The sequence below is a fragment of the Prosopis cineraria genome, unplaced genomic scaffold, assembly GCF_029017545.1.
Source record: "Prosopis cineraria cultivar Desert tree isolate PC_DT_omini unplaced genomic scaffold, ASM2901754v1 PC505, whole genome shotgun sequence".
Classification (NCBI taxonomy): Eukaryota; Viridiplantae; Streptophyta; class Magnoliopsida; order Fabales; family Fabaceae; genus Prosopis; species Prosopis cineraria.
The window spans coordinates 22,493-48,961 of record NW_026555830.1 but is presented as its reverse complement, the minus strand read 5'-3'; the positions used below and the strand labels follow the sequence as shown (position 1 = coordinate 48,961).

At 32.8% G+C, this 26,469-nt stretch overlaps 1 protein-coding gene and 1 pseudogene across 1 annotated transcript; both read left to right on the top strand.

Moving 5' to 3' along the window:
• The first annotated feature begins 1,269 nt into the window (after positions 1-1,269).
• Positions 1,270-4,781, top strand: LOC129297368 (zinc finger CCCH domain-containing protein 44-like). Its single transcript, XM_054935703.1, has 2 exons — positions 1,270-1,396; positions 3,615-4,781. The coding sequence occupies exon 2, from the start codon at positions 3,691-3,693 to the stop codon at positions 4,360-4,362; it is 672 nt and encodes a 223-aa protein (XP_054791678.1). The 5' UTR covers positions 1,270-1,396; positions 3,615-3,690; the 3' UTR covers positions 4,363-4,781.
• A 10,393-nt stretch (positions 4,782-15,174) lies between these two features.
• Positions 15,175-18,991, top strand: LOC129297367 (omega-6 fatty acid desaturase, endoplasmic reticulum isozyme 2-like; annotated as a pseudogene).
• Positions 18,992-26,469: the final 7,478 nt, after the last annotated feature.

Sequence of the window (26,469 nt, the reverse complement as noted above, 5' to 3'; positions counted from 1 at the left end):
CCCCCTATTAGTAAGCTGCATCTGGAATTATTCTTCAGCTAGCCTTTGAATCTGGCGTAAACTAAATTCTTCGGACTTCAAATAGAGTCTCGGGCATAGTTTATCTGGAGACTAATTTCTTGCTGAATATCTGCAAAAACATCTAAAATTTTCAGTCCTGTTCCTAAGAATTTTTTTTTTCCAAGAACATTTTTTCATTCATGATATTCCCTGCTGGGGTTACCCTTTTTTCACTTGCACAAGCATACCTGTAGCTGTAATTAAAAGTGTTTTGAATTGGTCCGTTAACTAATGGGAAGACATTCTGTGTTCAGGACAATCAACGACTGCTGTCCTGTGTATGAAAGAAACCAATTTTTGTTAGAAGATATAGCGCCTTTCACTTCTGTGATAACTGCATTTGGCAATATCCATGATTGCTAAAAACACTGCCTTCATTTGTTAGTTACAATGCAAATGATTAACTTTGAACATGTTCTCCTTTTAGTATGACTTAAAAAGGGCAAGAGTCCACTTGTAGTCCCTAAATTTTACTCAAGTTTTAATCTAGTTCAATAAGTTTATTCTGGTTCAATGTCACCCGCAAAGTTTTATTATGGTTTAACCAATGCACATGTATGATGGATAAGTTGACGAGGGTGAGTCCTGCCAGCTTATATGCAACTCACAATTTTCTATTAATGTCAATACAATCCCCGATGTATTTTAAGGTTGAGCGATCTCTCTCCAATTCTTGGTAGGTTGAACCAATTAGCAAAAATAAATGACTGCATGGTGCTGCTGAAGCTTCCAGGCAACAATTAAATATGCTTACAAGATCCTAGGAGTGTCCATTTTAGCACTGCAGTCATTCCACATATACCCCACAAGCAAGCTTACAATGATAGGAAATGCTCATGAAAGATTTAAAAATTTGCTAGACACACGCATACCTTGAATACTAGACGTTGCTTCAATTTGTTAGACATTGTTTTGGAGATTTTATTCGAAGAAAAAAATTGATGAGTTGGAGCATGCTTTACAGGCTTGCGTCTTCATTTAACCCAATATTTAGATGTGTATGGGCCGTATCAGATACTTCCGTTAGGGAAACTAATGAGCTTGGAAAAAAATATTAAACATTTTTTTGAAACTTTTGAGGACAACATTGAACCAAAATAAACTCGTTGAACTAACTCAAAACTTATGTGAAGCTTTGGGGACCTAAGATGGACTTTTGCCTATACTGAAAAGTAAGATATCATTTGTAAGCATCAACAATTTTGATATAAAATGTTCTAGGTTAATAAGCAAGATAATATTAACTGAGGAAAAGTAATTAATGTTTTGCAACAGAATTGGAGTCCTTATCAACTGGTGTAGGAAGCAAATCGAAGCCTTGTACCAAGTTTTTCAGGTTCTAATCTATTCTTATCTAAATAAATATTTTGAAGTGTACAGTTTTATTCTTTTCCAAAAGGATGTTATAAGTTAATTTAATAATTAAATGTGCAACTGCTATAAAACTCTGCAAATTAACCTGGGTATTGGAGGTTTTTATACAGGTACACACTGTTGTCTGCTCTAATCAAGTCATAACAGAATAGTGTTTTTTATGGAGTACAGAAAAGATAATATATTCCTATGTTGCTCAGTTGGTGCTGGGCACTCACCACTATGTCAATATAAATTGATAATTACCCTCTTCATTTTTGCCTTACAGCTCTATAGTATTAATGTGTCCCATGCAATTAAGCAATATTAAATGCTAATCCTCAGCTCCTTGTGGATTCTATGGCTTATGAACCACATTTAAATTGGTGAGCCAGTAATAAGTTTATACAATGAACTTTGATCGGTTGAAACAGGTATGATATCAACATGAAATGCACCTGGATTTTCGTGTTGTGGAGCTTCATGAAGAAACATGTCTTTTGTGATCTTCAACCTAAACTAGACATATTGTATTCAAATCTCTCTGATTACGTGAAACTTTCGTCTAGGAATTAGGGGTGAATATAATCACAGTGCTCTTCATTATTTTTTTGCCTTTATTGTATTAATGAAATCTGTTGAACTTGTGATATAATCCTAATTATTTTCTTTTGCTATGGCAACTACTTTATTGCATTGTCAGTTTAATCACACATTCTGTTCTATTAATCTTTGAATCTTTACTGGAGGTGAAATGGTTTGGGTATATATTGATTGATTGAAAATGTAAATTTCTGTATGCTAGCCGTTCAAATTTGTGATTTTGTGCCTACATGCACTCTGTTATATAGTTATGAGTTTCAAGTTAAGCTGGCTGCATTCTATTATATTATTGCTGACAAATGATGCTAAAGTATTTCATAAAACATTTCGTAGTTGCTATAAATTTTCGTCTCTTGAATCACAATATGATACCTTTTGAGGCCTGTGATGTCTTTCTGGGTTTTACTCTTGTGCTGGAATTTCTTCCCCTGAACTTAAGTTGAGAAATGTTGGATATTTTGCTGCGAATGAATGTCACTGTGTTTCCCTGACTCCTGAGTATTTGTTCAGCATTTGCTACTACAATTGTAAGGTTATATAATAAAATTTGTAAATGCACCCTTGAACTTCATGTCTTGGAGAAGCTAACCCAGAAAAATGCGCACTTCATATGTACCTTTGCATGTTGATAAGGCTAGCGGAGTTCAATAATCGGTAAGGCGCATATAACTTTGGAATGGGCTGTCTAAGAGCAGAATGATTTGATTGATACCCATGAAAGTCTGGGTTTGGATCTTTTTAAGGTGGCTTAGAGGGAAAAGTGTACCATACAAGTGATGGTAAAATTGGTATTATTATTCAACAATGTAACCCTATGTGAATATCAACTCAAGTCTAATCCAATTTAGTCAACCAAATATCATTACCTTTGTTTCCTTCTCGGTTTTCTTTTGGGGTGCAGGGGGATGGTGGTTGGGTTTCATCAGAAGCAGGGCCTGTTATGTCAAGAGCAAAGCCTAAGTATTTAAACCTTTTATTGGTTTTATGGTAATTATGAAGCACGACTTGTAGGAAATTTGATCTTGTACGATACAATGCTGAAACTGGGAGTTAATTAAAGGTTGAGATCAAGCAAAAAGAAATATGTCCTCTCGGGTTGATAAAATTTGATTTAGCTATATCAAATCTTTGCTTCTGACTCTCTTTTTCCGCCCAAAATTTGCTTCTGACGTCTAAGTGTTGATAGAAATGTCTTCTGTGACCCATAACTGTCTCCCTTTAGTGTGCTTGGTTAATTGTTTCTTTTTACATGTTCTTATTTTGCAGTTTGATTTTACCATTTATATGTGTCACTTGGTTATGGTGGAGGCACAGGCAGTATTCTTGAACTTTCTGTGAGCTAATTTTATGCTCATAGTGCGTCTATTTGTATAGCGGACACCCTGTTATTTGTATATCCGAAGTTTCATTCCATTCCCTTAGGATTTTCCAGATCATTGATATTTTTTCAAACTTGATTCTTTTATGGTTGCTTCAGGGATTTGAAAATGAGTTAACACCTTTACCTCACTGCAGGAAAGGGGGTGACTTAGATTTCTATGCAGTCATTATTAATAGTTTGGCATGATCTGATTGTTTATTTTCTCTGTACATTGCAGCACTGCTGGCTGCCCTTTTGGAGAGGGTTGCCACTTCTTGCACTATGTTCCTGGTGGTTATAATGCTGTTGCTCAGATGATGAATTTAGCCCCTGTTACTCCCGCTGCTCCTAGAAATGTTGCAGCCCCACCACCAATTCATAATGGCTCCACTCCTGTTGTCAAAACTCGCATATGCAATAAATATAATTCTGCAGAAGGCTGCAAATTTGGTGAGAAGTGTCATTTTGCACATGGTGAATGGGAACTTGGCAAGCCAATTGCTTCTTCAGTGGAAGATCATCGTGCTGTGGGACCTATTGCAGGCCGTATTGCTCCCAGCCGGATGGAGCCCCCACCTGGACCCATGGCTAGTTTTGGTGCCAATGCCACTGCCAAGATCAGTGTAGAAGCTTCCTTAGCTGGAGCAATCATTGGGAAGGGTGGTGTAAACTCTAAGCAGATTTGTCGCCAGACAGGAGCCAAGCTATCAATTCGGGATCATGAGTCAGATCCAAATCTCAGAAACATTGAACTTGAGGGAAGCTTTGAACAGATCAAGGAAGCTAGTAATATGGTGAAAGAGCTGCTCGCAACCATCTCAATGTCGGCACCGCCTAAAATCTCTGGTGTTCCTGGTGGCCCAGCCCCACCTGGAAGCAATTACAAGACCAAGCTATGTGAGAATTTTGCCAAAGGATCTTGTACCTTCGGAGATAGATGTCACTTTGCACACGGGGCAGCTGAACTGCGTAAAACAATAGTATGAATTGGTTAGGTGCATTTTGTCTTGCCATTTCGTAGCCAGGGTTGTTATTTTTGTTGTGCATTGCAGCCAAGTGTTACTGACAAATGCCATTATCAGAGTATCGTTCTTGCTTTCTTTTTAAGGCTGGCATGGCTTTCTCATCTTAGATTTCGATCAAATCTGTAGATGGTCTCATTAGGTTTGCTGAATTGGCTAGAGGTCGTCGTCCCGAGAGTTCTGATCAAGACTGGTATTGTTTTCTGTACGGAGTTGTACTGTTTCTTGGTGCCATCGCGCTGATTCCTCTACGGTGTTTTATTCATCTGGATCTGTATTTTCTCTCTGTAACATGTTTTTCGGTTCTGATCTTTTAGATCGTTGGTCGCTTGCCTTAAAACTTAGAATTGGTAATAAAAATATTTGCGGATCATGTTCGGCCATTTTAGTCTTGCAGCATTGGTCTTGCTTTTAGGAGTGTGATTGGCGTACGCGAGTCAGTTGTGTGGCTTCTGAAGTTCCATTCTAAAAAAAATTGCCCGGAGACTTCATGTCTTCATAAACTCTATTTAGGCTTAGAAATTCCATGTGAGGAGCTACTTGGAGTTTTATTTGATATTCAATTATTTTAAAATTTCATCTGATAATTTTTTTTCATAGTTCATTTTATCTAATCGAAATCCAAACGCTCCTGTAGATAGAGAAGACAAGCACGCACGGTGTGAAATTGTGAATGGTCCGTCACAAGTCAAGGAGAGGCCCTGGTTCTTCTTGAAGGTAAGTGGGCATTTGGACGACCTTCATGGGCTGCTCATATTTTTGTTAAATCAGATTGGCAAGGGCGATTAATTAGGTCCAGAATTGCGAATTGCAAGATTGTAAAAAAAAAAAAAACTATTTTCTGCATTCCTCACACACAAACCAACCTTGAACACGTTCAAATTCAAATAATCAAAATGGCAGAAACTGCTCGTTAGTACAAAAAGCTTGCATCACCCGGAAACTCTGATATGGAATACATTGACATAGTCTGGCTTTGTGACTCGCCATAGGTTTAATTTCCGAATTTATTGAAATCTGACTTTCAATCATGCGGAATCGCTTAGGTAACTTGGTGCGAATAGGGCTATACACTTTTTAAAGTAACTATGATTTAACTTCTTAAATTTTTACGTTGAATTATAGTCTCTTAACTTTCCTATAATATTTTGTTCAAATTGATTAAAAAAAAAAGAACCCAGAAATTGTTCATGTTTATGATCTCAAAAAGAATCCATATATCTTAACAGTAATGGCATCATTTATATATATATATATATATATATATATTTTGGTAAAGGCATCATTTATGATTTGGGAATGATGATTGACGAGCAAGAGGTTGGCCCAAGCAGATTGATTAAGGGTGTGTTTGGATTTCACTGGAGTAAAATTGATTATCATATGAAGTTTCAAAATAATTGATTATTATGTAGAGCTTCAAATAACTTCTCTTGTATAGGCCTATAATAGAATTTTAAAACCTAAACGAAGTTTAAAAAAAAAATAGAGTGTTTTGATAGTTTTTTTTTTTCAAAGGAATTTTAGAAACCATAATCAATTATGAAGAGTTATCCAAACACACTCTAAATTTGCATTCAGAGATAGACACGGCGGTATGGCGTGGGATTATGGGTTCTATTACTTGTTAATAAATGGGTTGTCATGCTTTGACAAAAGGAGACACACAAGCGGATCCAAGTGAATGATAGATTTGTTGTCCATGGAGATATTGAGCGATCATCTACAAATATTAAAAAAAAAAAAAAAAATCTTTTAGCCTCAGTTTAAAACTCAATCCTTTATGTATAATTTAATATAATTCAATCTCTGAATTTTTAACTAGCTCACAAATTAATTTATAATATTTGCACAGTTAGTATTTTTGTCCTTGTCATTCATAATTTAGGTCTAAGTCATCATTGAGTCATCTAACATGGCAAAAAATAATGAAGCATCAATCCACTTCATATCATGAATCAGCAGGAGAAAAAAAAAATAGCTAGAAAAATAGCAGAAGGAAATGAGAGATTTTGAGGTGACAAATGCAAAAAGCACATGAATATACCAAACAAGTAAATCGAGATCCTTCAAGGTTTTCAATTGACAAAGAAAATCAACATTGTTAAAATTGCTTCTTTGAATTGCCGTCCTCTTCAAAATTTGTTCCTCGCGTTTTCTCCAACTCACGTATTTGAAGTCACTCAGTTCTTCTGCATTATTGACAATTGTTTCTCCATCGCTGTACACTTCTTCATCGTCGATCGTTATCTGAGCCATGGAGGTACGAGTTTAAAATTGCTTCTCGTCTTCTCCTTGAGTTGTGCATATATGGGTGTTTAAAATCATTTAAGGGACCGAGTTTTAAACAAATTAAAATCATAAGGATTAAAAGATTAATTTTTTTAAAATAAAAAAGACTTAATACTTAATGTTTTAAATTTTTTAACAAGTTGATGTCGTATGTAATAATATACATTTTTTTAGCTGCGATAAAGGGTGCCTGATGAATCACAAATATGAGGTTCCTTTAAGTCCCAACAATAAGATCCCATTGCCATTTGAAGAGCTTTACATGGATGTGGTCCAGTTTGGCTCAACGATTAGAATAATCAAAGCTGCGTGGAACTCTTTTGAGAAACATGATAAATTATAAGGTCACGATTCTCTTGCAGTCTATCCATCCAGGAGAGGGTCAGGGAAGAACGTGAGATTCAGAATGCTTCAGAATTCAGATCTTTATTCCCAAAAGATAAAAAGAAAAAGAAAACGCACCGGATCACGCGGAAGATTGGGTGAATGATGGAGTGTGTCCCCCAAGTCATGATGATGACACTGTGCATGACTGCACGACACTGGTCTTCACAGTGTTAATTAATAATCCTCCTTGTGACAAAAATACAACAGCACTGGACGATTTTCCTGGGGCATTCTCCAATGTCTGACGTAAAATTTAAAAATATGATATACCAAAACATTTTTTTCCATCGTCCGATTATGAACTGCAAAAGTTGATCGTTTTCATCTCGGAAACATTTCCGTCCACATGAATCCAAGGCGCCAAAGTTGAGAACATGACGGGTAATAAAGTTGTACAATTCCAAGTTAGCCAAATTATAATAGTATTATCTATATTTGTATATGTATAATATATTTGTATTATATATATTTACCATTATATATAATATTTTATTTATATACTAAATACATGAGGAAATTAAAACACAATCAAACTTTTAATATATATTTATTTTTATTTTAATTTTTAGGAATATTTTTGTCTTTTATGTATAATTCTATTTTCATGTCTTACATGCCAAATAAAAATAGTGTACGGATTTCATCTACTTTTAACACTTTTAAAACTTAATTCTATTTTAATTTTAATTCTGATTTTAATTTTAATTTCAATTCTGATTTTATCAAAAACTTTTTTATCATACCAAATAAGGCTTAAAAAAAATTCAAGTTGGCCAAGGCACGATGAAAATTGAGAAGGATCCTAATTAGCAGATGCCCTTTGTTGAAGGGAATAAACCAGTGAAATAGAAAAAGAATCATTTCCAACTCGCAAATTAAACACGCAATTGCTTCTTTTTGGAATATAGGCGCATGTGCCTCAGACCTCGGCCATAGCATATCTATCACTTTAGAAATCATAGGTGTCAAAATGATTTACACGAATGGCATAAGCGTTACGTTATCGGACCTCAGTCCATAGTGGCTGGCTTGATTTTCTAATGGCAGAATATCATTCACCCGAACCTCAGCTGATAATGTCTTGTCAAGAAATGATGAGCGTCGCAATTATTCAGATTTTGTAAAATAAAATCACGAAGGAAGGAGATGCGCTGGTTAAAAAAACTAAAAATGAAGGGGCGTGTATTGGTAAAATTAATATAAAATGAAGTGTTTTATAAAAAAAAAATCAAATTTTTATTTTTATTTTATTGTGGTTGCCATGCAATATCACGTGATGCCCAATGGCCCAGGGCCACGGTCCTGCCACCAATCCTTGCAATGACTCGTACATGGTACGCTTCCTGCAAACCATCTATTTTTAATGGATGATAATGAGGTATCCAACGATTGAACCAGTGATCGTGAGATTTCAAACAAAGTTTATAAAAAAAAAAAACAAATTATAAATCTTAATCTAGACAATTACAAACAGAACTACTAGTACAGTTATAATATAAAAATTATATTTAAAAATTAAATATTTTATATTCTCTCTATTAAAAAATGCAAGTTATTTTAAATCGAATCTTACTTTCTAACAAAGTAGTTGCTCGTTTTTAAACTAACACTATTTTTTATATTTATTTTTATTTAATAAAGTATTTTACTCTAAAATAAATATAGTGATTTGTTCATTAAGACACTTTTGAGAAAAAAAAAACATAATGATTACATTTTTAAAAATAAAAAAGGTTTTATATGTTTGAACATCAAATCCCTTAAAAATATTTTATATTTTCTAACAGAGGTAGTATATAATTAAAAATCTTAAATTTATAATTATCTAAATTCATATCGAGTAATTATTGCATAAACCCGATGTGCCACATAATCCATGCTTTATTTAATAAAATTATGACATGTCAAGTGATTGTAAATATAAATGCATTCTATTATTGATGATGATGAGAAAAAAAGATAAAAAAATTAAAGAGACATGCTATTTCAAAAATAAAATTATTAAACAATGATACATAAAATTTTATATCATTGAATCGGATAACAAGTCATTTTTATTGAATAAAACTTTTATGTTAATGATATATTAAATCCTTGCAAGAATTTCTTAATCATATCTTCAACTTGCTTTTTTGAAAGATTTTATCGAAATACCTGGGTATTATTGATATAAATTTTTTTAAGACCCAACTGTTGTACTTTTCATTTTATTCATCTTTAATGATGCCAGGTACTGAGGCAGACCGCAATGGAGTGTCAGGCTCATTTTTCGTTATAAAACATGTGAAAAAGTTAGACAGGAATCAGGATATTTCTTTGCAACTGTGTCTCGTAGATGAGGCAAACTAAAGTCGTGAATGTGGAGTGCACTCGTGAAGCCAGCACAATTAACTCCAACAATCTTGGGTTGAACGTGCACTGTGACACGCTTGTTTTGATTGTTAAAGTTCTCTCCTCCCGGCTACCACACTATTTGGGAAATACGATGCCTTGGAATTTACTAAAATGTTTTTATGTTGAATATGGTTGGTACTATTTTATTTTCAACGTGGCTCAACCGTTACCTTGCATTGGGCGCAATCAAACACGTTAGATGTTAGGCATACGAGTGTATCAAACTGTAAGTATAAATCACATGGGATCCATCTGCCACTACTAAAAAAGAGTGTTATATAGTGTATTATATGTAGCAGTTATTTCAATAATTATATATAGTGAATTATCTAACAGTTATATACAACAATTGCTATGTAGTTTATGAGTCTATATAGTAGTTAAAATGGAAACCTTTTATATAATCTCTAATCGCTGAATAGTTATTGAACGACATAGCGCTAATCTTTTTTTATTTAGGAACTATTTAGCGGCTTCTCATTTAAAATCTTTTAGCTTCCAAAATTTTTGTAGCCATTATGTTTCAAAAAACATCAAGCTTTCTCTTCCTCCCACGAACCTCTCCCATTCTTCACGAAACCACTTTCATTGCTCTTGAAAAGTGATATTGGCCAAGTCCAGTGTTTCTCCGCTATCAAAGAGCCTTTTTCCTCCACTGTGGGTTTTCTTGTGTTTTTGCCATTGGTGGCTTTTAGCTGTGCGTCTTCTCTTCTTCTTCTTCAAAGTCTGAGATTGATGGTTTTTATCCCTAATCTCCTTTGATTATCATTTTTACTCTGTTTTGTTTTGTTCCTTGAATATATATGTTGTATATGTGTTATCTTGCTCTGTTGTGATGCTCCTCTGTTTCTCAATTTTTTTAAATAAAAATGATATATTTATTAAGTTGAACCCTTATTTTGTTAAATTTTGTTTATCTACATGTTGAATTTATTGATAGAAGGAACTGATATAGCCTAACCTCCTAATATCAAAATGTATGTGTGACAGTGTTAGTATACTTGATAGAATGAACTGCTATGCATTATGAAGTATTTTAATTGTTTTTTTTTTACATTGGGTTGTTATCTGAGTTATTAATTATTGGTTTTTGAATTTCATGATGTTTTTTTCTCTCAAATTATGATGATATTGGGTTGCTATCTTTGATTTTACTATCCAAAAATAGTGCTGTGTTATTGTTTTGTTTTGTTGTGGAAAATAGTACACTATTATGCCTAAGAAAATTCATTTTTATATTGTTATATTACTGTTTTTTTTTTTAAATTATTGATTCTACATGGCTTGAAGTATTTTTTTTTTTATAGTATAAAGAAAGGGCATAATGACTGGGGTATGACAATTTTGAATCCTTATGCTGTCAAAAATTTTTCATGTGTAACGAGACATGATTAAAATCATGTCTAATGTATCAGTACTAATCCAACAATTAAACAGGGATAATATGTGACTAGCTCAAATATTGATTCTTTCTTGCTTTAACTGTCTTAATTAGCATTAAGTCATTTATCACATTTTTTTTCTAAATGATTGATACTATATTGACATTATGGATAAGAGATGAATGTTTGCTAGATATACATATTAAGAATGCTGGGATGGGTTTCAATAATTCATTAAGCTTGTGCAAGAGCATTTCAAATATATATTGTGGTATATTTGGAATTATTGTGTTTGGATTTGGATGTGACTTACAAATTGTCGGATATTTATTTTGTCCAAGCATCCAAATATAAATTAAAAATAAATAAATAAATCATAGTAAACTGAATAAATAAAATAAATAAGAAAAAATAGAGTTTTATGAAAAAAATTAAAATGATAAAATAATATCTTCATGACTTTAAAAGAATTTTTTTTCCTCTTTCATGGCCTCCACATCCCCACAATTATGATCATATCAGATTAAATGCTATAATTTGAATATGAAATGATTAAGACAAAAGTCAAATAAAAATTATTAATGATTTGATATAATTAAAATTTATTATGTTATTAATGTGAGAAAACCCTAGTTGAGTCTCTATAAAAGAGATTTTTGGGAGAGGATGGATAGGGAGGAAAATTTGGAGGAGGCAAAATATATATGGTGAAGTTTTGAAAGGTAATTGATCCCATTTCACTTCCATGTTTCTTTAACTTTATGTGCTTAATTGGCAAAATTACTTTGAAATAAAAAGCTTCTTGGGTTTCAATTATACACTCTTGTTAATAATAATAATAATAATAATAATAATAATAATAATATGGAGCTTTGTATTTTGAGTTTCAAAGTCACCCTTACAGTTTTGTTACGTAGTGGGATGAGTTTTTTGGTTTTGACTAATGAATCATTGCTTTTCTTTTCTTAAAAAGAGGAAGAGGCTTCGATAATAAAACACTCTTTAGGGTTGGCTATGAATAATATTAAATCATCATGTATGCTTAAAATATCAATCAGTGGACTATGAGTGATACTAAATCATTATAGGTTTTAATACTGGTTAATTTTCCCTTCTTGTGCATGATTAAAAAACACTAAAACTTTTAACATATTTTAGGTTACACCATAAATGATACTAAATTATCATGAATCCTTAAAAATATCAAATAAAATATCATAAATGACACTAAATCATTGCAGTTATCAAATTTTACATTAAAATTTCATAGTTAAATTATTTGCTTTGAAGATACCTTTAGGATTTGTCATAAGTGATACTAAATTATTTTGTACACTTAAAGTGTCAACTAATGAATTGTGAATGATATTAAATCTGCAAGTTCTAACACTAGTTATTTTCCTCCTACTTAAAGGTATTTCCGTGGAACAAATTTTTTATAAAAAAATGCAACCCAAAATGACATTCTCTTCATAAAATAAATTAATCAAGAAAATTAAAGATTTAAAAAATCAATTAATATTACTTTTGAATTATGTAGACTTTGATCTCCATCACAAGGCATATAAGCCTTAGGTTTTACTCCTAGGTCAAGTCCTCCTATATAAATAAATAATTTTTTCATTTTTTAATCTTTATTTTTGCATGTGATTAAGGGTAATTAAGATATTATTAAAAGATCAATTAATTCTACACAATCAACTCAGGCTAATCATTCTTATGAACAGGTATTATGCAGTACCTAACACTTTTTTCATACATAATCAACTCTCGAACCCTTTTTGCAAACCATCATCTTCCATTATATAGTTTTTTAAGATTTCTTAAAAGCTTTAGTGGTGACTTCCATTTTTTCTATGTTTATCGACCATTCTCTCATCAGGGAAAGGCATGATCCGAGCATGACAATTTGGTAATTGACAATCTCTAAGATACCAATTCTTATTGTCGAGAAGGGAAAAAAGGCGACATAAAAAAACCTATTAATGATCATCTACTATTCATGGGCTCGAAAGTGAAAAGACAATAGGTAAATATATTTACCAAATTATGATGGCTAGATTGTGGAATGTGGTTACAAACATGTCATGTATCATGTTTTTATGACGGATTTCCTCTTCTTATCTTTCCAATCCAAACTTCAAATCAAGCAAATTAATGATTTTAACAAATCACTTGTCATGTTAAAAGTTGGAGGTTAGCGGCAGAGCTATATTTATGTGAGGGGGGCAAATGCCCCTCATCACATGAGAAAAATTACATATATAATATGAAAAATTTATAACCTTACACCTCATAATTTTTAGTATTTCAAATTCTCTAAGCTCAATAAAAAAAATATTTGGAGGTTCAAATTTAAATTATATATCAACCCTTTTAACATATTTTTTGTAAAAAAATCTCAAAATATTTTGCTCAAACAAAAATATATATATAATTTTACTTATGTTATTTTATTTTTTTTCTAATGCAATGAACTTTAAAAAAAAAATTAGAATATTAATTTTAATATTACATCATCCTGCACCCGGGACTCAGGTCTCGATTATTTCACTGTTGGGGGTTGTTTGGCTTTATCTACTAAATTTTACGAGGAGTCAACCTCTTGTATACTAAGAGGGAATTTTGCTGAAGGCTGAACGGCCGGTGATTAATTGTTCGTTTTCTTTTTCCTCTTTCAGTTTTTATAATATATAAACAATTAGTTGCTTCCCTAGTCACGAGTGTAATTAGAAAGGCTGAGCTTTTTTTATAAATCAAGATTATACTTTCACATAGATGTATATTGAGTAAAATAAATTTCACTACTTATTAGAAAGTCCAATTTCTCATTTTTACTTTCCCCAACAATGGGATCCTTTTTTTTTTTAGGCCAAAAATGGGATCCTTTACTTGAAAAATCTAGTCTCAAATATTTAAACATGTGGATTCAGGTATTATTAAATAAAGTCATAATATAATCCATTAAAATATATAGTTAAAGACTTGAAGTTTCAATTTGTGCCGTTTTCTCAATCTTTACAAAGAAATTAATATAATTGTCACGTGTTTTTCTTTAATCAATTTATTTTCTAGGATAGTGAAATATCCATTTCAAGGTTGATTTTAAAAAAGTAAATACATTGTGTCTAGCAGGGCTTTTATTTTTTTTCTAAATAAAGGCAAAATATGAAAAATGTAATTACTACAATAATTTCATTAAAAAATTTATTATTCATTCAATGATAACTAAATACTGGAACATGATCTCATTTTACATAGGTTTTAAAATTTTATTACTCTCTCAATTTAATTGAACCTCACCTTCAATAAAGTAATTATTTATTTTTAAATTAATCCTATCTTTTTATATTTATTCTTATTAAATATTTTACAATAAATATAAAGTTATTCATTGATAGAGATACTTTTTTAAAAAATAATGATTATACCTCAAAAGACTAAAAATATTTTATATTTTTAAATATCAAACTTTTTAAAAAATAATTTACATTTTTTAACGAATGAAGTATAAAATTACTTTAAAATATTTAAAATTAAGCACATTTAAAGATACTGTAAAAAGAATTATATATATATATATATTAATTGGAACAAAGCAGGTTAAAAAACCGTGGGGAATATTATCTCAGCAGAGCAAAATGAGAGCCATAATATTTTATTTTTCTTGGGTAGAATATAATATTTGGAATTTGGTTGAAAATTTATAAATAATAAATAAAAATAACGGAACTTTAAATCTTTTAAGTTTACCTTAATTATTAATTTAATTTTTTTAATTTAATTTTTATCAATTTCATCCTTCATGTTTTTAAAAATTATTTTGTGAATCTCTTAAATTTTAAAATATAAATTAACTCTTAAAATAATCTAGTGTAAAAAATATACTGACAACATGTATATGCAGTTAAATTAGAACAAATTATCCTTCAAATTAATTTAATTTTTAATAATATAATCTTTTAAATTGTATTTTATTCTCTTGTTTTTAAAAACTTCTAAGTTTATTTTTTTATATAAATAATTTTATTTCTTTTTTATTAATGTATATGCTTGACATTGGCATTTGGTTACGTGATAAAGAATTAAATTAATAGTTAAAGTAAACTTTAAAGATTAAATCTATAAAAATTTTTTGAGATTAAATTATATGTGTAGTGGATTTGAAGGATTAAAAATTATATTATTTTTAATAAATAAAAGTGAAAAATTTCCGGAAGCCCACGTGGAGGCAGGAAATGCACTGGGGTCAGCACTATAGGACGGAAGAGCAAGTTGGGGAGGGAAACAAAAGCTTAAATAGAGGTCGCCTTGTTTATTCTCTTCATCACCACACACCCGGGACGGCTGCTCATTCCCCAACTCACTCTGTTCAGGTGCTAGGAGGAGACGCCTGTTGCAGAGCTCTCAGCTTCCTCTTCGGCGGCTTCAGGTCATTTTCTCTCATCTCTATTCTCTGCTCTTCACTGCTCTCATCTCACATTTTTGCTTTCACTTTCCTGCTTCAATGTTCTCGAATCCGGCCTCCCACCCTCATTTTCGCTATATGATCTATGCTAGATCTAGTTTTATTTTCATCTTGTGCTTCTGAGTTTTCTTGGAGATTTTAGATCTCTTCTGCGTTCGTTTCCCTTTTATCAGGAGTTACGATTTATGAATTTTATCCTACAGTTAAGGCGTTCAAGATTCCCTGGTGGTTTTCGTCAATATCTGATCAAAATGTTTTCCCTATTTGATTCGTTCTTGGCTAATGCGGATGGTGGGTCTCTTTCTGCTTTAGCCCTCACCGGAACCACCGTTTGAAAATACTAAGCCCAATCATATTCCCTAGCCGTTTAGGGTTCGGATCTAGCGAGAGAGAAGCCCCCCTGGCTCCATCGCTGGGTTATTTGTCGCTTACCTGGGATTGGAAAGCTGGTCGGATGACCCTTGTGTTCGTTTTCAATTTTCATTTGAGAAAATTGACAAAAGTGCATTTGAGGGTTCAATTATTTGTTGAATTTGATAAAAATATATTTTAAATATATTTTTTAGGGTTATTTAAACATGCCCTAATATCTATAGTTCCACCCCACGGCTTTCGTGGAATATTCCGTACCAGGGCTCCTTCCCCCGATTAACTGAAACGCAATCCCACTGGTGTTGTGGCTGTTTTGTTTGCTGGATTTCAGTCACTAATGCGACGGCGCCTCGATCTGGGTTTGTTTTCCGGCCACACTGGCTACTATATTATCTAGCTTCTTCGGAAGTCCTGATTTTCTAAACTGCGAGAAAAGTTTGCCATAAGAAATTTGCTGGATATATGAAACGTATTAGTATTAATGTGTTCTTAAATTTTTCTTTTCGTTATACTAGTTAATTTTTTTTATTTCATTAACTTAAACATGCTACTACATATTTGTATTTAACTTTAAGATATTATTTAAAAAAAATTAAAAGAACTTATTGTTGTTGATTTATTACTCTTTAAATGAGTTGATTAATAATACAATTATGTATATAAATTAAAAATTTTGGAATTTATTATTAAATTTTAAAAATATGATTAAAAGTTTAGTTCCAAGCTTCTCATTAATATATATTCCCAATATTTATTTCCTAGGATAACTAATTTTTGGATTTATTAACTATGCGAAATTTATTTCATTCAATTATTTAGGAAATATTCAGGCCAAAAGAAATTATTTAGGAAATATATTACTGCTGACAAATGTACGCATAACACTGGTCGCTCTCGTTTTATAGTTGGTATTAGATTAGATTTTGTAAATTGCTATTTGGCCAGTAGGTCACTTTCTTAATTAATGCGGCCAGTTCAAGTTGCGATGGGCAGAAAGATGTTCCATCATTGGGGGTAGTGTTTACACTTCATAACCTACAAGTACTTAAAATATTCGACCTGTGTAATTAATAAGGTTGGTAGTTTACCCCAAAAAAAAAAACCAAGTTGGGTAAGAATGCACGTGCCCAAAAAGAGAAGTTTGCGAGGAAATGTGGCATGAAGAGACCCAAACCATTGCATCTCGTGGTCCGTCAGGCGATTACAAATTAGTGCCGGTTCTCGGTAACTGATGGGCTGTCATTCGCCTGACCAGATCAAAGTTCTCTGCGAATTTTTTGATAAATTCTCAGCCACTTGCTGATTGACGGACAGAAGTAAATGTATTTATAAGATAAATAGCCCTTTGATTCGATCTCCCGGCAGTAATTTTGGCATCAGAGCTGCTTTGTTTAGGTTTGTACTTCAACATGGATTTAATTCGGCAGGATGATAGGTGGTTTAAGCCCGCTTCTAACGATCGAGCTCTCTATTCTTCGTCGTAAGATGAAAAGTTGCGTTCTCTGCCTGCTATTTGTTTTCACTTGGTAAAAAGAAAGACGACCTGTTTTTGGAGATCAAGCGTTCAAGACTGAATGTTTAACAAATATGGTTCAAATGGGATAAGCTAATGTGCGTGTGCTATTTTCTTTCCTTCCAAACCACATGGGTGTATTAACATGTAAAGATAGTAGGGAAAAGAATTTGTTTATCGCACGTCAAAATGATAGGGTGTTAGGCACAGTCAGGCATTGGCGTTAAATTGACCCATTTTTATTTCCAAATTGCTAGGCGTTAGACTGATGAATAGGAGGATTATGCTGACGAATTCAATTTTTGCAGACAGATTGGGTGAAAATGGGAGCAGGTGGCCGATCCTCCGTTCCTCCTGCCCTGAGGAAGTCAAAGACTGAGACGGTGAAGAGAAGCCCAGTGGAGCAGCCGCCGTTCACGCTGGGCCAGGTCAAGAAAGCTGTGCCGCCTCACTGTTTCAACCGTTCTGTGGTGCGCTCTTTCTCCTACGTCCTTTACGACCTCACCATAGCCTTCGGCCTCTATTATTTGGCTACACATTACTTCCATCACCTCCCGCGGCCTCTCTCTTTCTTGGCCTGGCCAATTTACTGGGCTATTCAAGGCTGCGTCCTCACCGGCGTCTGGGTGATCGCTCACGAGTGTGGCCACCACGCGTTCAGCGATTACCAATGGCTGGATGACACCGTTGGCTTCGTTCTCCACTCCTCCCTCCTGGTGCCTTACTTCTCATGGAAATACAGCCATCGCCGTCATCACTCTAACACCGGATCTCTTGAGCGCGATGAAGTCTTCGTGCCAAAGAAAAAGTCCGGTGTTAGTTGGTACACTCCATACCTTAACAATCCACCAGGCCGAGTCGTAACCCTTGCGTTTACTCTCACTCTTGGCTGGCCTCTCTACCTTGCTTTTAACGTTTCAGGAAGGCATTATGATCGTTTTGCCTGCCACTATGACCCATACGGTCCCATCTACTCAGATCGTGAACGGCTCCAAATTATCAGATGCAGGGGTGCTCGCTGTGTTCTATGGGCTTTACCGCCTTGCCGTGGCGAATGGACTTGCCTGGCTCGTTTGTGTTTATGGAGCGCCATTGTTGGTGGTCAATGGATTTTTGGTGTTGATCACTTTTTTGCAGCATACTCACCCAGCATTGCCACACTATGATTCCTCCGAGTGGGACTGGTTGAGGGGGGCTTTAGCCACGGTGGACAGAGATTATGGTATTTTGAACAAGGTTTTCCACAATATTACAGACACTCATGTAGCGCATCATCTGTTCTCCACGATGCCTCATTATCACGCAATGGAGGCTACAAAAGCAATCAAGCCTGTTTTGGGAGAATACTATCAGTTTGATGGGACCCCAGTTTACAGGGCAATGTGGAGGGAGGCAAAGGAATGTATTTACGTCGACTCTGATGAAGGCGCTGGGACCAAAGGTGTATTCTGGTACAAGAACAAGCTCTGATTTGATTAGGATCGTTGCACATTATCAGGTGGGGAAGAAGCTTCCCTTTGTCGAAGATTTAGGCTATGTTTCGTCTCCATTTGAACTCTGTAACTTAGATTTCCTTGGAATAATTTTCTGGCTTCATAGATGTAGAATGTAGACATAGCTCAGGAGTCAGTCGTCTTGGCCCGTGTTGTTTCATGTGCCATTTTGCCTGATCCTGCAAGCTTGTGCCAATTGGTCGATCTGGTGAACCTGAGTCCAATGCTTGATTCAAGACATTTGTTTGTGATGTTATTTTATTCTTAACCACTCGAACTTGAATCTTTCAAATTTTTTTGGCTTTTTTTTTTTTTTGGGGCGGAGGGTCGACGTGAGAGTTTGGATGATTCAGGTGTGAGATTATTGCTGTTGAATCTTTCTTTCTGCCAGCTGAGAGGCATGAGGTGCGAGATGAACTAATGATGGGTCTTTCATCCTTTCCCTGATGGCAGTCCTTCTGTTTGGATCTGCTCGAAACAGAAATTTAAGTTGTGCTTCGAGTTGTCTGCTGACAACCAGGGCTTTGGTCCGACAACTAAATTTTGAACCAATATTTCAATCGGTTTACTGATCCAGTTGAGACAGTCGGTGTGGTGAGTGAGGCGCTGGTCTAATTTTTCAAGCCAACTCAGAGGTGGCTTGGTCTAATTTTTCAATTTTTTATAGAGCTGACCTTTTTCAAGAAGTTAGTCCACCCCCCCCCCCCGGCTGGAAATTCACGATTATTGTTTGCTCCTTTTTTTAAATTATTATTCTCAGGAAGTCTAACACATTTTTAACTAAATATAAAGAACAAAAAAATATTATTTCAGTTAAATTTTATTTTATAATTTTTGAGAGTAAATTTGGAACTATATACACCAAGAAAGTATAGCTTACATGTGTTTTACTTGGGTTACTTTCAAGTGGTCCCTTGTTAATCTTTCCAAATTTCTGGTTTGATTAAATTTACATGAGAATTTTAGTAAATTCTCTGTTTTTAAGTATCACCGTTAGCTTCACTTAATTTGCACGCTTGCTTTGTTCTCCCGCAACAAGCGTTGCGCTGATCCGTTCTTGGGCCGATGTAGGGTTGAAACTATCCCAAAATGATTGATTCATATTGGGCCTTTTCTTTTTTGGGTCAAGCATATGGGGTCTCCTTGATCTCTTATGACAAGAAGAATTGAAAAACGTTAATTTTTCTCACAAAAAATGGATAATTTACGATCAATTGCACATGAATGAAAAAACTACTGAGAAGTGAATGCATAATATTATATTAAACATATTTTGAAAATATTATTATATTTTTTCTTTTAATTATCAAGTTTTCGTATTCAATTAGTCATAAGGTAAAAAAGAGACAATGCATGCTAAACAATGAGATAAAATTTTGAGGCGATACTTATTGTAACTGTTATTTTATGTTAAAAATTCCAGTGAGTTGTTAGCTGATGGGAAAATTAATTATTTTGTCAACATAATTTACATCAGTCGTCAATTTGATCCTGATAATTTCAAGAACTTAGAATTTTCTCCCCATGGATTTCAGCCATTTCGAGGTTTTCCGTGAGAATCCCTGTGTGCCCAACCGGCTGGGACGGTGCTGCGTGATAGCTAACGTGGCAGAGGAAATAGTAAGAGATGGATGCCAGGTCGTCAAAGAATTTGCTGAGGCAGTCCTCGAGACTTGAAGCACCGGTCAGTTTTCTCAAGCTTCACGAAATAGCCACGTGCATGAATGAGGCATAGTGGGTCCTGGGGATGGCGGCGTTGTATGGGTTAAGGACTTGATTTGCTGTCGTCAAAATTGAACCTCAGAGTACTGCGTCCTGTATTCAGTATTCACTGTCTGTCCACAGCATACCTCAAACAGACTATGGTCCTGATTTAAGGGAAAATTGAAGATCCGAAGCAGGCCCACTTGGTTCACTCCTCTACAATAATTAATGCCCGTCCGCTATAGCACCCCTCTAAGTCTCTAAAATGTGAATGTCTCTATCACTCTGTATACTATTAAGTCTTGTAAAGGGTAGCCGGGTTGGGAGCTTTGATAGCTTTTGGCGGGAAACCAGGCGGCAATGCCATTGTAAATCCAGCTGTCCAAATCAATTCAAATGAAACCCAAATGTCAATCGTATGAAAGCCGGAAACAATTTTGAATAGACTCAATCATTAGATTTTTATATGAATGTTCCTTACAATAGTTCCCCAGAAACGTAGCCTACAGAGAGATATATGATTAGTTACACGCCAATTCTGAATTATAGAAAGCCTTTTAAGTCTTCAAATATCAATTGCAAAAATAGAAAGACTTTGTTGTAAGGATGTAAAAAAAAAAAAAAATCAACTGCTTAACATTAGTACATTACTATATGGCTGTCTTTGTTGAGCCTGACATATTTCTTTCAATTTTTATATTGATAACTTTTAATTATTTTATTGGAATTAAAGAACTGTAATTAAATCATCATACATATTGTTTTAAAAAAATCTCAATTTATCTCTATTAAATACATCATTATTTTAAAACGTATTCTTTCTTTTATATAAAGGTCCAAGAGTATTTGAGATCTCCTAAACTCATTCTTGATGCAACCTTTTTTTTTAACTTTTAAAAATTATGTAATGTTGCTCTTATTGTTAATAAAAATTAACATTAACAGCTAATTGATTAGGAAATGAGCTCAAAAATTGCATAAAAATGAACAAGAAAATTACAGTTAATGACTTGGAAATCAGTCATTTTCTGTAATTTTTTTAATTAATTAATGATTAAAATTAATATTTGTTAACAGTATGAGTTATATTACACTGTTTCAAAATGTTAAAGGAACATTACAAAAAAAATGAATTTAAATTCTCAAACGTTTTGAACTTATAGTTTATTAGCAAATTTACTATTTAACTATTATGTAAATTAATTTATAAAAAATCATGAATTTCTTGTAAAGGATAATTCATAGACGGAACAGGGAAGTATATTACGTTTTTCTACGCGCGTGTTCCCCACTACGCTGTTTCCGTACAACTCCTACCAAACCCCGATCTCGTGCCACGTCAAATTCTACTTCTGCCCCTCGTTACATGTCGTCGATTCTCTCAGATTTCCCCCCAGCCATGGCTTAATTTGTGTTGATTATGAATCTTCCCCTCCAAGTTTTATTCCAACCAACAATAACTGCTACCGCAAGCGTGCCTTTCGCATTCTTTGTACTTTTTTATAGTTCTTCTTGTTGGCCCAAAAAAAAAAAAATTTAAAGGCTCTCTTATTAATAATATAATTTTTATATATTTAATATAATATACATAAAAAATATAAGGCATTTTAATTTTAATCAAATTATGTTACCTGATAAGTTTGTCAATTGTCTTTACAATAATACAATCTTTTTGTATCTATCCTTATTGTTTTACTTAAAGGTGAATTGTTAACTGGTTTATTTATTAAAAACTCATTAATTATACATTAAAAAATAAAAATATTTATATTTTTATCATTTAACATTAAAAAAAATATTTTATATTTTTTAATGAAGAGATTACCTCAAAAGTAATATGTTAGTGAACCTATAACTTGTGGGCAAAATTATCCTTTAGCCCGTATTTAATTATACTTCCAACAATCACGAAATCGCAAGGTCTACTTTGAAATCAATTAGTTATCAATCATGTTGATCAACTATTTTTTCAAAATTTCCTGGCATACAATAAAATAGGCATGTAGGAAGTTTATATTTAGCGGATGCATGTTATGTTAATAAATTAGCAATCCCATATCGTGTTGACAATCATCCAGAGTTGTTGATTTAGCTTAATAATTAAGAAATAATCATAAGACAAACTCATAAATGGGGCCTGCATTCCATCTGGTCATTTGAGGGCAGGTGCGTACGTCCCTCCTCCCAGCCTCCCGCTCGACGCATTTGATTTTCTCGATCTCTCCTATACTTTTTACAAGGAATTAAAAAGAGATTTAAAACTTATTAACTTTAATTATCTATAATTTATTGAGAAATTCTTAGATGGATCATGAGCGCACTACATCACTTATGAACTATCCCAATCTCCATAAATCTGGTGATGATGAGAGAGAGGAGGAGAAAAGAAAGGAGCAAGGAGAGAGAATGTCACAAAACAGTAAAGAAGAGTAGAGCGAAAAACTTGAGATTACGTTGATTTCTCTTTACTATTTTTTCCCTTCATTGTTTTTCCGTTGCAAATTTAAACCACATTTAAATTAAATCTGTACTTTTAAAAATTATTGAATTTAAATCATCAAACTCAATTTAATGATTCAAATCTGTAATAATCCCTCCTATACTTTCCCTTCCAGATGAGGAAAGCTAACTCCATATTCATACGGAAGAGAGAGTATCATGGAAGAATTAATTAAAAATAATACTAAAAATATTATTTATCAAAAAAGTGCCATGTACGTTGACATGTAGACTTACATTTGATGAGTTGGTGTGTTTTTATTGGAAGGTTCATCAGTGATTTAGATTTTCTTGTGCACCTAAGAATTTTTCATAATCTATAAACAACAAATTTCTCAATGCTGCCTTCATTGAAATTAAATCCATACAATAATTTTGAACTCTAGTATAAGAAAGATGTATTCTCTTGTCACTTTCTTAATATGAGACCTAGTTAACTATATCACTATATTGAAGAAATTAGTTAAGTTGGTTATTAGTCATTGAAATGTGCATACCACTGCTCCTAAAAAGAGAGAAAGTTTTGAAAAATGTTAAATTAATGCGGGTAATTTGAGAAAATAACATTATGTTGTGTTTGGATTCTCACAGATTTGGATTTGGATTTGGATTTGGGCCAAATTCCTTATTTGGGCATTTAAAAATATGTAGATTTGTCCCATCCTAATTCCTTCAAAATTTAAAATACTTTCTTACACCCTATTATTTCAAATCTCTCACCCCTCGTCTCATATCGCGATTGGTTTTCATTTGGATTATCTCACAGAGTCGTCCGATTTCTAAGCCAATCTCATCTCTCTCACTCAGTGCCATTCTCGTCTCTTTCACTCAGGTGACTCCCAATCTCTCACCCCTCATCTCACATCACAATTGGTTTTCATCTAGGTTATCTCATAGAGTCGTCCCATTTACTACACCAATCTCATTTCTCTTACTCAGGTGCCATTCTCGTCTCTTTCACTTAGGTGAGTCCCAATTGCTTTTCTAATCTCTTAAAGCTTCTTTGTGTTTCATCCACATGCATATCGTCACTGTCCTCTTTGGTCTCTTCTTCATTTCCTCTTCTCTTACCTTGTTTCTCTTAATTCCCCAAGTATGTTTTGGACTGAGCAAATCTATATATGCTGGGTGAATTGGATTAGAGATTTTACATTTTGTTTGAGATTTCCCTCTTTGTTGTTTTTGCTGTTTGATCTGGGATTAGATGAATTTATGTTTTCTACTCTAATATTCAACGAGCTTGCTCTTACTTTTGGATTAATCAAGACGAGTGCAGATTCTAAAATTTGGGTCATGAAAAATCTAAGATCTAGTGAGTACTGTCATGAATTTATGAAATCACTCTATAGGGTATACTAAAGAGACATCATAATAAGAGATGACAGTTCTTGCCAGAATTATCGGTAGCATGAAGATTGTTATTAGATATTGACAAGTAATTTGCTTTCAGATATTCAGAATCATACAGGACACAAGAACTGCTAGCTTTGAGCATACACTTCATCAAACTATATTTTATTATAGAATACTTGTCTAGACTAGAATTTTACTTCAACTATTGAGATATTCATATCTCACCCTCATTTTAACATTTTTCATGTGAGAGTTATATCTTGTTGTTTGCTCATGGAGACAAGACTGGCTTGACCTAAGTATTTGGGCATTTGTATGTACTATCATGCATGTGGTTCTCTGGCTAAGTGTCATATGTGAGTTTGTTGTAATTACTAGAGATTGTGATACCCCTCAGTTTTGAGTTTTTAATTTGTGGAGTTGCCTACCGAGTGTCTTTTTCATCTATAGCAAGTCTTCTCATTACAAAAGAAGCCCCCTCTTGTGTGATAGGCATCTTTGTTTGGTATCGTAAGTGAATTTTATCAAGGCAGGATCCTAATCTAGTATTAATTTCGTGTTTAGTTTTAGAGTTGTATAAATTTTGAGTTAATTTCAATTAATCATTGCCTTTATTTTAGGGTTGTTATGCATAAATAAGTATTCATCTGAATTTTGACAACAACCCAATTGTAATCAATAATAACATTCAAAAATGAATAAGTTAAAAAAATTGATAGGATTTGTCAAATTAAATAAGTGTTTGTCATGCATAAACAAGTATTCATTCAAATTTTGATAACGACCCATTTGTAATAACAAAAATTCATTTGGAAATAAATAAGTTAAAAAAAGGTAATATGGCATGTAGAATTGAACAAGTGCCTAACATGCATGAACAAGTATTGATTTGAATTTTGACAATGATTTATTTGTAATAACAACAGTTCATTCAAAAATGAATAAGTTATAAAAATTTAAGGGATAATAATTACTCCCTTTGTTAAAAAATATAAGATATTTTTAATTCAATTTTACCTTTTAATAAAAATAGTTATCGACTTTCAAACTAACTCTATCTTGTTATATTTACTCTTATTAAAGACTGTATAATAAATATAAAGTAATACATTTAATAGGGACGGTTTAAAAAAAAAGGTAATGATTATACTTTAAAAGATTAAAATTTTTTATATTTTTTAACATTTAATTTTTAAAAAATATTTTATATTTTTAAATGGAGGGACTAAGTCTTTTCTCATAAAAATTTATTTTCAGATAAGTATAATGAAATGCAATACAATGTTATAAAGTTAAAATTCCCCATTGATATACAATTTCTCGGGCGATCCAAGCTAATATTTTCCCCATGATATTTCAAGTTATCTCCTTTGTCCATTGTCTTTAGATCAACTAGGTTCTAACAAAATAAGTTAAACTACCTATCATTGGTTAACAATGTCAAATATGCAGTGGCCGTTTGAATTTTAATTAAGTATAATAAATTATAAAAATAATTAATTAAGTGATAAATTTTAATCATAATTGATTATGTTATAACGCAATTTATTTGAATACTATTTTTTTAAAATTAATTTTAATAAAATTAAAAATATTTAGATAATTTATTCAAAATCAATTTTAACTATATAGCTGTATAATTATCATAATTTTTAATTTTATTAAATTTTATGTTTTTTTATAATTTTTTATATTCATTAGATAATTTAAATGCAAAAATTGAGTCCAGGAGCTTTGAGAAAAAATTAATTTTTTTGGTAAAAGTCAATTTTCCCAACACATGAGTGTTTGAATAGTTTTGACAAAAATTAAGTTTTTGCCATTAAAACGCTATCCAAACAGGCTGGTAGGTGGCTCATGAGTAATTGTCACTAGTGTCCAAATGAAAAAGGATCTGTGACCCTTTCAATGAACGCGTTAGTAAGAAAAAGAGAAGTGACGTACTCCGGTTTCCGTGATTCAGACTGAAAGGAAATCGGAAAAGCAGAAAGGATTTGGAAAAGAATTTTTTTAAAATTAAAAGAACCAAATTAAAATATAAATAATGAAAGGTACCGACTTAAAATACAAGTTCTTTCATAAGCTTCATTATACGTAGGATGATGATTAATACTATCTAGGAAATCAAGTCATTAATTTATAAATACTGCCCATATTAACATCCAGGCGGTTTATCAAACGTGATTGATTATTAAATTGATTAAAAATGATTTA